Source organism: Triticum urartu, chromosome 2, assembly GCF_003073215.2.
Source record: "Triticum urartu cultivar G1812 chromosome 2, Tu2.1, whole genome shotgun sequence".
Taxonomy (NCBI): domain Eukaryota; kingdom Viridiplantae; phylum Streptophyta; class Magnoliopsida; order Poales; family Poaceae; genus Triticum; species Triticum urartu.
This window is the reverse complement of record NC_053023.1, coordinates 751,218,988-751,232,556: the sequence shown is the minus strand read 5'-3', so window position 1 is coordinate 751,232,556 and position 13,569 is coordinate 751,218,988. Positions and strand designations below refer to the sequence as shown.

The following is a 13,569-nucleotide window of genomic DNA, read 5'->3' as shown; positions in this document are numbered from 1 at the left end:
TCTTCCTCACGCTGGGTGCACCGGTCCCATGTAGCACTCATATTTCGACGGACCGCGCAACAGTTGCTTGGATCCGCACGGCTGGATCATCGCGGCCCGGTAGCCTTCCCATCTCCGGCCCACCGAAGCATGAGTGCTACAACGATTGATGCGCCGCCATGGTAAGGAGAGGATTAGGATGGCCGAGGCCCGCCTCGCTGCCGACATGGTAATGGCGTGCGCGGTCATAGAGGAGAAAGTCATTTGTTCCCGTATCCTAAGAAGCAGCAGCGGGGGAACAGGCAAACCCTCGCCGAGAGCAAAATCAGGCGGTCCATACCATGGTTGGACTGCCTCCAAAGGAAAGAAAGAGGGCAGCAATGGGTCGGCCAATTATAACAACGAGTAGACCCTGCTGGATCCATTTTGCGTTTTCGAGCGCTGCTTCTGCGAGAAAGACGACAAAGACACCAGGAAGGGCAAGGACAACTGTGGGTGATCTTCTCCATAGCTAATACTCCCTCTGTTCATTTTATGTAAGGTGTATCTTCTTGGCACAGTGACCAATGCACACAAATTCTGAATTTAGGACAAAATTACCCTTTTGTTAGTTTGTTGGTTAACGGCAAGTAAATCAATTAGGCAACCAAAGGAAGAGATGCATGCAATAAGGAGAACGATACTTGGATCTTCTCCATAGCTAAGGGAAGGGAAAGGGCAGCTGTGGTTGATCTTTTCCATAGCTAATACTCCTGCTTCTGTTCATTTATTTAAGGTGTATTTTTTTGGCACTGTGACCAAGACACACAATTTTAGAGAATTTAGGACAAAATTACCCTTGGGTTGTTTGTTGATTAACGGCAAGTAAATCAATTAAGTAAGAAAATGAATTATAAAGAGAGAATGATACTTTCCTTCTTTTCCTATAAAGAGAGATACTAGAAATTCTGAGAGAGATACATTCCTTTTTTCTGTAGTACTAAGAAAGGAATTATAAGAAATCAAAAGAAATGCATCTTACATTGTGTAATCCTATCATAAAATAAATATACCTTGTATAAAAAAATGGAGGGATTGTGTAGGTAGAACATGCCAAATTTAATAGTCTGATGGCATGTCCTGATGTAGTAGTCACATGATCTGTGTTGCATCGTTTACGTATATTGCATGTATGTGTTTTGTATGGATTTAAGATTTGTTAATTGAAGTGTCTGGTCATGCGAAGAAAAATTTAAGATGTGAACGATCACCGCCTGCGAACGCGTTTGTAGATCAAAACGTTGATGTAACCTATACATATGTTTCTCCTGTGGAAAACCAGAGGATGTGAACTATCCACTTTGTAGATTTCTCATGTGGTTTTCCTCTGGTTTTCCTGCGTACCACCGAAGTCAAAGAGGGAGAAGCCGCGTCCTGCATTTCCCCTGCCGTCCCAATATCCGACCACCGCCGCGCAAGTTCGACCAAGAGGCGACTCCGTGTGTGTGTGGGTGGTGGCTTGGCAACGGCGACGGACGGCAGTCGCTCCGCGACGCCAGGTTTCTTCCGGCCCTCATCGTCTATTCTTCTCCTTTCTCTTGGTTTTCTTCCGGCCTTCGTCGTGCAGCCGTGCGAATCCTCATGTCACGCGAGCTACTACTAGACGATAGATCTGAGATCTGAAATTACTCTTCTAGTGGATGGCATGCGGGACAATTGCACACCACGCGGGCGCCGTCTCCGGGAGCGCGCGACCGGAGGCCCCCGAGACGGCGAGGCCGTAGTACTCGACCGCGTAGCTGCGGAGGTCGGGGTCGAAGCGCGACACGACGGCGGGGAGGACCTCCGTGGGATCCGAAGCCCGTGAGGGCGCCGGCGGCAGCTGGCGGCGGAGTCGCGGAGACCGCGGCGGAGTCGCGGAGACTGTAGTGTAGACTAGTGGCGAGAGCAGAGTAGGCGGCGGGCAGAACAGAGCGAGGAAACGGTGTTGGTGGTTATTGATTCTCCCAATCCCCCAACACCGGAGGAGTGGCAGGCGAAGCAGGCGTCAGCTCCCAGGATGCATCCCTCCCCCCATGCTCCCGGCGAGGTTTCCGCTCGTCGGAATCGCTCCCGCCGGTGCTGGTTCCCGGGATGTGGTGGCCCCATCTGCACCCATGCCTCCAAGGCAGTGTCTTTTTGGTGCGTTTCCGGTGGTGCCTCCCCAACGGCGGACCTGCATTTTCCGGTGTCCATGGGTTGCCGGCGCCTCTCCGATCCGGTGCCGGACCCGGTGCACTGCTATGGAGATTGGCGTCTTCTCCAGCCTCTATGGCTTGTCGGTATCCTGATGACCTCAGCCCCGGCTGCCTGGACCTGTGCCCCTTCCCGTTCCTTGCTTGTCGGCATCGGTGGCCGTCGCTTCCCCTACATTGCCTCCCTTGCTCTGCCACCTCCCCAGCCCCAGCTACCTCGGTTCATGTCCAAGACTCATGTGTCCAACGTTGCTCTCCTTGCTGGTGGTTTTTCGACCTACGTTTGACTTTTTCTGACTCACGGTTTCTGTTCCGGTTGCTATGGGATTGCTCAGACCCAGGCTGGGAAGAAATCCCTGCTCGGCTTGCCGGTGCTGGCAGTGGCGACACTCATGAGGACCGTCCTCTCCTTAGAGGCGTTGCCATGGCATCTCTCTGAGCCCCTCCTTGAGCACCAGGGGAAACCCTAGGTTTGATTCTTTTGGATCGGACGGCGACGACGCTCAGCTCGTCTTGTTGTGCTTGTGGTGTCCCCGGTGTTGGACTTGTGGATGTAGGACGTCATGTAGGTTCGGACTGCGCCTCAAGCTAGGGGGTGTAGCTGTGTTGTTTGCTTGTTCGGGTCGAGCACCCCTTGTTTCTTTGCTTTGTACACGTCACCTTGCATTCGTGCATGTTTTGTACCCTTACTTGTACCCATTCTCTTTTTTCTATCAATGGAAAGATACACAAGCTTTGCGTATTCATGGAAAATAGAGTGAATGATATGCACCTAACTTGTTTTTGTTTTGGGTTATCTTCTACAGTTATATTATTCCAAATTGAGGGGCACCATATATGCAATCCCTCTACGGAAGGAGAATAAATTCTTGCAAGTGTTTGTGTATTTGGAAAATAAAAAATGTATGGCGAGTCTAGCAAACATGACAACCTTGAGTGCATACTACAAGATCAAAGTTCAAACCCAAGTGTTGTATCACTGAATTTTTTGAAAGAGATCACAAACAACTTTTCCGATGAGCGAGTACTCGGTAAAGGTGGTTCTGGTGTGGTATATAAGGTAAGATTAAATCATGTCCATTTAGTCTACTTTCAGATACATATGTAACCTATACATATTAACAACACATGTGAAAACAGGGTGTGCTACAAAGTGGGGAAATAATCGCTGTGAAGAGACTTGAGCCATCAATGGCTGGTTCTAGAGTTTATTTCAGAACGAGGTTGATCATCTTATGAGGCTTCAACACCCAAATATTGTGCGATTTCGCGGCTACTGCCATGAAACAGTGTGGTTATATACAGAATTCGAAGGGCAAAAAGTTTTTGCTGAGATCTCAGAAATGTTGCTTTGCTTTGAGTATCTCCCTAAAGGAAGCCTTGATGTGCATCTTTCAGGTATGGCAATTCAATATGGGGCATTTATTGTTTTGAAGTTCTTCGTCTTCCTCTGATATTGTAGTTTGTGTGGTGCTGATCCGCTACGAATGTTACAACGGATTAACATGTGGTGCTGATATCTATTTATGCATAATAAAGCAGAACATACAATAGAAATTTAGTCCTTTCGTATGTTATCTAGAGCTCAGCAGCTGCCGTGAATAAGTTTTAAGGGATAATTACCATGCTGAAGATAGTCAGACGTCGTGGCTGTAGAGGATTAGATAGACATAAGCTAGATTAGAGAATAACTGGGGAGACTAGTTTCTTGCTTGACTCGAAAGTAGAAACATGCCATCCTTATTTAATGGATGCTCTGGTACTCTTTGACCTCTCCTAATATGATTTGAATTTTTGGATCTTCCCTAATATGTGCAATTGGGCTCTTCCACAATCCTGTACTTTCCTAATAGACTCTTACTGCCGCTGCTGTCCCTGCCTTGATACGGTCAACCTATATGTCCACGGCAACAACTAAAAAGGTTTTCAGATAACGTATGTCAAATGCTCTCCTTTTGGTAACAAATGCAGGTGGATCCTCTGAATTTGATTGGTACACGCGCTACAAAATAATCGAGGGGATTTGCAATGGCTTACACTATCTTCACGACCAAATTGATAAGTCTATTCTTCACTTGGACCTAAAGCCCGCGAACATATTGCTTGATGACAATTTGGCACCCAAAATTACAGATTTTGGGCTGTCAAGACAGTTTGATCAGCGTCAAACTATGTCCTCTCCAAATCGTGTTGGTACATTGTAAGTTTAGTGCCTCTTTATATCTTTTAAATCATCAGCAAAAAATGTTTTTCTAGACTTCTAGTCTCTTTAGCACTACAAAGTTAACTCATGTTGTGATGCAGAGGCTACATGGCTCCGGAACGCATCGATGAAGGCATAATCACACCTAAGTCAGACATATTCAGTTTGGGTGTGATAATAATGGAGATAATAACGGGACACAGGCACTACCCAGGTGTTTCTGGAACATCTTCCGAGGACTTTATTGAGCTTGTATGAGAATTCTGTTTCAACTTTCATGATGGAATCCGTTTTAGGAGGCCATGTTATGTTTTATCTTTGTACAGTGACTGAAGATTCTTGTTCTGACTTTGTAGGAACTTAAAAAATGGAGAAACACATTGGAGAAAGCACAGGGGTACACAAATCTAGAAATGGATTGCGAACAGATAAAAAGATGCATTCAGATAGGTCTAATCTGTGTGAATCCTGAGTGGACCGAAAGGCCTACAACAACAAAAATTATCAAGATGCTTCAAGGATTGGAAAGTTTGGATCGTAACATTAGCGATGAGGTAGAGTCATCGGCAGATCAGGTACGGTCACTTTAAGGCAATGCATTTGTGGAACATGTACTATTTGCTAGTCTTTCTTGTTTTCTAGAAACAGTCATCATAATTCATAACCTCTTAAAGTGCACAAAACATTGTATTTTGATATCTGTATCTACAATATTAAAAGCGCTACAAACTACAAACACACTACTACCAAATCCAATATGTTACTGAGAATAGCAAGCAGATTATAGCTGTAACCCATCAAGTATCTTGGCTGCTGAAACTTGTAGAGTCTTTTATTAGGTCTCATTAAGAGTCAAGTACCTATGTGGTTTTAGGTGTTCACCTGTTTCAGTCGATTTATCATGGCTGTAGTTGTATGTAGTTCACATTTGGTATGGTAGGATTGATTTATTTTTTCTAACAAAAGCTCAAATTAATTAGTTAATTTTGATTTCCAGTACCTATCTTACTCCAACATGTTTTTATTTTACTTATTTTTGGATAACATTCATAAACGTAATATGTATAAATTTGCTCAACTCATAAGTAATTACTCCCAAAGTGTACAACCAGAACAAGTGAGGTATTATTAAAGAGCGTTGTAATACACATTGAATTTACTTGAAATTGTTATTACAAGCTAAATAGATACTGATTTAGTAATAAGGTAGTAGTAAAAATATGAAAAGGTATTGCTCAATAAAAATGGAACCTTGCAAAAGTAATTAAGCATGTACAACACAAGCAAGTTGGCACAAAAACTTTTTGGTGGCGACATGCACATACACAATTCATCCTCAATATTGCAACTGATGTTGCTTCCTCCAGTTCCCTAAAAGTTGTCGTGCAAACTATTAAACATTTGAATTTTACTATATTTAACAACATACATACTTGAATGTCATATGCACAAATTTGTCTTGGAGCGTAATTTCACGTTATATTTCAATAAAAATTTGTAGTCAAAGTTGTCCTTTTTAGACCGACGATGTAAAATTTTTATTTATCTTCTCCTCACCTACTGTCAGATCTCAAATGGACTCAAAAAGCACAGCGATTGCTTTGGGGTTACTGAAGAAGGAAAGCTGTCTCCTAAAAATACATTATGTATTGGGATATTGGAGCAAGCTGAAAGAAGGGAACCAGAACTTGGGGAAGCATCGGTTTCTCTTGCAATGGCTGGTGACTGCCTACATGGAAAGTTGTTGTACCTTGAAAACCGAGGTAATCCTCATCTACAAATCATGCAGTGTTGCTTGATCTTTTCAAAATTGTCTGTTTTCATGGACTTAGTGGTGTTGCAGTTCTCCATGGGCAACTAGCTGACATGCTACTTTTTTCCTCTCTGGGAAGTTGTGTTTCACAAAAATATTTTCATGCCATGTAGTTGCTTTGGCGATGATATTGTTCCCAGCCGAGGCAAGAGTAGCAATGGAAGTTGCTCAAGTGAATGGTACTTCAGAATTTACCCTTGGTTCTAGTGCAAATCCACTTACGGAGATACAACGGACAACCTTTGATCTAAATGAAACTCCTTTCAAAATGAAGGATGTGTACTTATCTCGGATGAGAGTGCTCTCCAAAACAGGTGAGGCACAGCTTGCCTTTATATAACAATGGACTTTCTATATTATTTATATTATCAATCTGATAATGTTCTCTTCTTTAGCTTATCTGTTGAAACATTCTCAATAAGAAAGCTGGTGTAACTGAAGTTGAAATCCCAGATTTTATCCCCCATCTCCTGTTAATAGGCCTATTGTTGAGTGCCTTAAAAGATTTACACTATCTTGCAAATCAATTGGAAGAGTGTAATTCTTGGCTTAACATCAATGTGTGAATGGTGAACAAATTAACCCCGCAAAAAATGGTGAACAAATTAGCACTTTTGTGCTCTTTAAGGATGGTAATCCATATGGATCTAAAGAACTATTGAGTGAAGACCAAATATGTACACTTGACTATAATCATGCAAAATGCTAATCAGGGGTTAATTGCTAATGATTGGTCTTGCTTGTGTGTAGGGGGTGGCGATTGACCTAGTTGTGCATAATTCTTTTGGGATTCGATTAAAAAATGATATTTAACCAGATTTTTGGATCTGGACTAATTGCAAGTGAATGTTTATACCAGTTGAACTTGGCAAACGCTTCTTCCCGCGTTGTTCGGATGTGCTGGAGAAGATGATGGATGATGAACCAGGGCTGGCTGCCCTCGGAAGTGATTACAACCTCTGAGATGAATAGGTTTCATGACCTGCCAGATGTGCTTCAGAAGGCGTTCACTGCAGGTAAGCGGAAGCAGCAGAGCAGCATGGCGGAGCAAGATGTGGTAGAGCAGGTCCAGGGGCAGGGCGCCGTGGCTGGTACTGACAACGGGAGTAGGAGGATTGCTTGATCGCCCGTTGCTATAGATTGGTATGGCATTAGTGCGTAAACTTTCCTCCTAACGGATCAACTGTGATACAGAATTTGTAAGATTTCTGTCTCGCCTCCTACCTAATCATATTCTAATCCAATTGGAGTTGTTAATTTGTATTTAAATCCATAACAGGAAGCCGTGACGATGTACTTATATTGCCCGTAAGTTGCCCGTATGTGTTCGTGCTGCTGCCGCCTCTCGTCCATGTAAAATTTGGACCAAACCATAGTTTTATCAGTTCAGTTTGTTGCCTTTCTTGGGCGTGCTTCGGTTATGCTTCCTGTCATCTTTTGGATGTAACAATAGTTTCTGGTGGTAGCTGCAGTTTGTTAGATAGCTGGGACCTTGGTCTTGGCAAACAAGACTGAACCTTGTTTTTTTTTTTCAGCAATGAAATATTTTGGGGGCCCTTATAGAAAAGGTTTTTATTTTCCATTTTCAAGTGGTTCTATAATACCCTAAAGATCAATATATTTTAAGAGTAGGGAATTTCGTAATGTCTGATTCAAAATCCAAAATAAGTGTGCATTTCAAATTCCAATTGTTGAAACTTAATCTCTATCTCTACTAGTAACAGTAGGCTCTCGTGTCCAGCTAGTGGGCCCCTGTCTCAAGCAAACGCTCCTTTCTTGAAGCCTTTTTGATACTGCTGATCATGAATCGTACTGTGTGAGTATTTCGTTTGACCTTTTATATTTGGTTTCTGAACGCATGCTCTTTTGTGATTACCATTTCAATTCATGCCCTCTAGAAGACACCTCTGTGCTCGGATAAGAAGCTCTGAGACGCTGAGAGCAGGTGACTGCTTATTCTCTGTTCTGAAAATTGAGTGGAAATGAGATCAGGTTTCACCTACGATGGTTCCACCTGGCAATGACCGTACGGAGCCGGATCCTCTAACATTACAGAGCGAAGTCAGGGCTAGACATCCCTTCAGGAAACGGACACACAACACCTCTCCCTTCTCATGCACGTGACCTGCTCTTTCTCTTTCTTCTCTTTTGGAGGGAAAAGTCACCCAGCTTGGCGCCAAAACCACACCCGTGAGTTGCTTCCCTCCACTTCTTCTCCACTTTCCCCTCCACTGTTTGTACTGCACCTCACTTTTTCTCTTTTCCTCTTCTCTTTTGGAGCATCTGCCACTCCCAGCACAGCAATACTGCTTTTCTCCTCTTCTCTTTTGGAGCATCAGCACATCCAAAATGCTCTTTTCCTCTTCTCTTTTGGAGTATCAGCACAACAAGCACCTGGCCTGATCAAATACAACATCAAAATCAGAATTTAGAGGCTGATCAATGGAGAATCAAGATCCAAACAAGTAAGTTTTGCTTTTTATGGATCTTTTCAGTAGGAGTTGCACATGTTAAACCAGTTCTTGTTGGTGTCACTATGTAGCAAGTATATCATGAAACAAATCTGCACCTCTCCTCTTTCTTTTGTATGGATTAGTTAGAATAATCTTTACTTGTTTATTTTATAGGGCAAATGTCACACCTAGCTGGAAACCTCAACTTGGCATGAAATTCGATAATTTGGATGAGGCATGGGACTTTTGGAGGTACTATGGAGGAAGAATGGGGTTCAGTACTTCAGTGTTAGAAAGAGGTTTACAACTCGGAGTAAATTTGATGGTGTAGTGACTTCATGCAGATATGTATGTTTCAAAGAGGGGAAGAAGTCTGCAGATAAAAGAGATAACCTAACTAAGACAGGCCGAGCTGAAATTAGAACTGATTGTGAGGTCCGTATGTCTCTTACAATAGACCGTGAAGTCGGAAATTATGAAATATATGATCTTTGTCTTGAACATAATCACATGCTTCAGCTGCCAGAAGCATGCCACTTGTTGCCATCACAAAGAAGGATCTCTAAAGTGCAAGCTTTTGAAATTGAAATAGCTGATGACTCTGGTATTGCACCAAAAAATGCTCATGAATTTGCTAGTCGACGTGTTGGTGGTTCAGCTGGTTTAACTTACACACGCGTAGATCACAAGAACCACCTGCGAACAAAGCGCCAAAGAGAATTGAAGTATGGTGAGGCTGGACGTATGTTGAAGTATTTTCAAGACAAAGCCATTGAGAATCCTTCCTTTCAATTTGTTATACAGTTGGACAGTGAGGAACAAATAACAAATATATTCTGGGCTGATGCCAAAATGATCATAGGTTATGCTCATTTTGGTGATGTTATGACCTTTGACACTACTTTTGGGACAAATAAAGAGTACAGGCCATTTGGTGTGTTTGTTGGATTCAATCAATTCAGAGAAACAGTAGTATTTGGTGCTTCACTTCTCTATGACGAGACATTCGAATCTTTCAAATGGCTATTTCATGCCTTCTTGTCGGTACATAACCAGAAGCAGCCACGCACCATATTTACTGACCAAGATAGTGCTATGGGGAAGGCAATTGGGCATGTTTTTTCAGAATCAATACATGGGCTGTGCACTTTGCACATTATGCAAAATGCTATCAAGCACCTACCCAGCAAAGAGAATAGTGAAGACAACGAAGACGATGTGGATGAGGGAGATAATGAGGAAAATGAATCATCTCTTCTCAAAGATTTCAGTGCTTGTATGTTTGAATACGAAGACCGAGAAACATTTGAAGATGCTTTTAATGTTATGAGAAGCAAGGTGAAAAAGCAAACTTGGATGGATAGTATTTATAAGGTAAAGGAGAAGTGGGCAGAATGTTTTATGAGAGATGCTTTCACTTTGGGAATGCGAAGCACACAACTGAGTGAAAGTTTGAACAATGACCTCAAGAATCATCTCAAGTCAGATTTAGATATCAACCGCTTTTTTCATCATTTTGAAAGAGCCGTGAAAGTGAAAAGAGACACTGAGATAAATTCAGAGTACGAGTCTAGGAAGAGTCTACCTAGAATCAAAATCCCCACACCAATGTTGCAACAAGTCAGTAGTCTTTATACTCCTGCTATATTTGAAGCTTTTCAAACAGAATATGGGAGGTCAATGGCAGCAAGTGCTCATATACTACCTGGAGACAATGAATACATGGTTAAGATTGAAAGGCTTATTGATGGGCAATATGCAACATTTGAAGAAGAATAGAAGAAGAATACAAAGTTGTTGGAGACAATCACCAACAAACGGCTTCATGTAGTTGTGGGCAGTTTGAGAGAGTAGGAATTTTGTGTGCTCATGCTTTGAAAGTTCTTGATTTAATGAATATCAAGTTGTTGCCGGCACACTACATTTTGAAGCGATGGACAAGAGAAGCACGGTCAGGATCCATCAAAGATTGTTGTGGACGGACTGTAGTTGAAAATCCAAAGTTGGATGCCATCACCCGATACAATTTTCTTATACACATGTGTTGTGAGTTGGCAACTCTAGCAGCCAACTCTAAAGAATATTGTATTGTCATCGAGAATGCACTTATTAGTGCTACTAAGCAAGTGAAGGAACTATTGGGTGCACGCACAACTAATGTTGAAGACAGATGCCATGTCCAGGTGGCTCAATCATCAAATGAATCATTGAGTGGTACACAAGTGACTCAAACATCAAATGAATTGTTGAGTGCTGCACGTCTGAAGAAAAAAGAGGTTAAGAAGAAAGGCTCTAAAAGAAAATTAGGTTTCCTTGAGAGGCAACACAAGAGGAGGAGGAAAACACCATGTGCGACCACAGAGAAAAAAGAAAGAGAAGATTGTCCCATTAGCCAGCAGGGAGAAAAGGAGAACATACCGTCACAGACTAGTTCAGTAAAGAAGGTTGTCTAAAAAAATCTTCAAAAAAGACCAAACCAATACCAAAACCGAAGGAAGCAAGCACTGCAAAATATGAGTTCATGAAAAGTTTCACCAATCTGTTGACAGCTCCTATTGTTAATGACATAGATGTTGACACATTCTGAATGGTGGAGTCCTGGTAGCTAGTAAGGTAGGAATTATTTTGGCTGCTACACTTTGTACTCTATGTTCTGAATGTCCCAAATGTTCTGAATGGTGGAGTACTGGTAGCTAGTAAGGTAGGAATTATTTTGGCAATGTAAGGATTTACTAAGTTCTCTTATGTATCTACCTGGTGGGTTTTATGATTCACAATTTGTATCCTTTCATATCACCAATCACAAGACAAATCAATGCCAATTGGTTCAAAGATGCAGTGGCTACTAAGCACTTCCCACGCACCAAGTATTCAGAAGATATAAGCAGTTCAGTTGATCCACGCAGTACTGACCTGCGATGGAGGAAGTTAGAGGCGCAAGCGGTGCAGATGGAGGTGTCGCCGACGATTGGAGGACGCTGACGGGCGGCGTAGACGGAGGGGCGGCACGGGCAGACGGCGTGGACGGAGGTACGACGCTGGCGGCGCGGACGGAGATGCCGCCGACGACTGGAGGATGCGGACGGGCGGCGCAGACGGAGGGCACGCGGGCGGACGGCCGGCGTGGACGGAGGAGCGGCGCTGGCAGGCTGCGCGGACGGGCGAGTTCGGCGAATCGTGGCGGCGCGAGTGAGGACTGGGCGGTGCCAGCGCCCAGCGGTGGCAGAGGAGTCGGGAGAGTTTCTTTTCTTTTTTCTTTTTTTTAGTGACGCTCGCGTCCGTTTTCTGAAGGGATGTCTAGCCCTGACTTCGGATCCGGCTTCCGTGTTTACGTGTCGTGCTTTTGTTGAAGGCATTGCGTGAAGTCTGCTTGGATGTGCTTTTCAAGGTGAAAACCCCAAATCCAACCTTTAGTGATTCGGAGAGGGAACATCAAGAGTAGTCATTGGGCTTGCTTGCCCAACTCCAGGTGCGGCTACCAGCACATTGTTCGACCCAAACAATGGATTCAGTCGTAAGCACACGAGACAATAAGATGAATGGTAAGGATCGTGATTGAAAAGCTCCAAGAGAACTCACCAAGTTGAGGCCAACAACATGAGGAGGAGGGTTCGGTGCCCGTGGCATAGATCTGTCTGTTCATGGCAAAAAGTCCGTCTAGCAGCTCTTTCAATGACTGCACATGCACATTATGTGTCACGATGATGGACCGGTCTTCATCCCGCGATCTCTGTGCCTCCTCCCACGGTCCCTTCTCTTCATCCAGCCGGGTCTACAACATGTCAATGCAATGTCATCAGCGCTGCAATGCAGACATGCACGACCATTGTATTGACGAATGAAGAAGAATTGACTTGAATTTCCTCAAAAATGACCACGGAATGTACACGGTGAGGCTCTATGCTAGGACTTGAGATCGTACTCATAACACGAGTCGTGGAGAGCCTGCGAAGGTTGAGGCCTGGACGGAACCGCATTAACCCCCGTCCACCCACCCGGCCTGCTGCCTCTAGAGATACTTGGCCCAGTTCTTTTGGCTCAATTCTGAAGAATTACTGCCCGGAGAATCACAATCGCAAAAGAACTCGTTTCTTCCCCAGAAATCATCTCAGAATTATCAGAATCGCCGGTGTATTTGAGAATCATGAAAACTCGGCAATTTTGGCAATTCTAGTTGGGCCTCAAAAGAAAACTGTTCGGTTTGAACTACTACCCCTATTGGGGACTTAAATTACAGCCAATATGTCACTGGGCCAGCTTGACCGCGCGACCTCAAACAACAATTATATGTTAGAATTAAAGAAAAGAACTGGACAGACAATTCTATGGGCAGATGATTCTATGGGCAGTTTCTAGAATCGTAATTCTCCAGAATTATAGGGCGAAAAGAACTGGCCCAAGAGCCACTTCGATAGGATCACACTTCTCCCCGTCCATCTCCTTGTACTTGTCAGTGTATTTCTTTCTCTTTAGACGGGTTTTAGGACTGATCCACTCATTATCTGGGTTATTACTTACTGGACACATCTAGCGAGTGGCTGTTAGCTCGTTAAACATTCGGGGTGGCCGGCCCTATATAGAAATATTTTGTCTCCCATAATTCATATTAGGAAAAGTACTTTGTGAACAGGAAAAAAGGATATCCATATGTACAAGTGTGAATGCATTTAATTTAGGTTTTAGACTTCTAAAAATCCATGACTTTTGAACCGAATATCAAAATTAAGATCCATTTTCACCGTTGGAATCCTTGCGACGTGCTCTTCGAAACTAGATCTCGCATGATTATGTTTTGACTAATTTTTTGTTTGCAATTAACTCCCCATTTTGTGCAACTGACTAGTAGTCGATGTGCAATTAACTCACAGTCGACGTGCAACTTTCCCCAACTCGTGGACCTGCATATTT

At 43.4% G+C, this 13,569-nt stretch overlaps 1 protein-coding gene and 1 pseudogene across 1 annotated transcript; both read left to right on the top strand.

Moving 5' to 3' along the window:
* Window positions 1-1,319: 1,319 nt before the first annotated feature.
* On the top strand, window positions 1,320-7,542 carry LOC125540505 (annotated as a pseudogene).
* A 236-nt stretch (window positions 7,543-7,778) lies between these two features.
* LOC125540506 (protein FAR1-RELATED SEQUENCE 5-like) lies at window positions 7,779-11,416 on the top strand. Its single transcript, XM_048704118.1, has 2 exons — window positions 7,779-8,673; window positions 8,836-11,416. The coding sequence occupies exon 2, from the start codon at window positions 8,899-8,901 to the stop codon at window positions 10,438-10,440; it is 1,542 nt and encodes a 513-aa protein (XP_048560075.1). The 5' UTR covers window positions 7,779-8,673; window positions 8,836-8,898; the 3' UTR covers window positions 10,441-11,416.
* The last annotated feature ends 2,153 nt before the right edge of the window (window positions 11,417-13,569 follow it).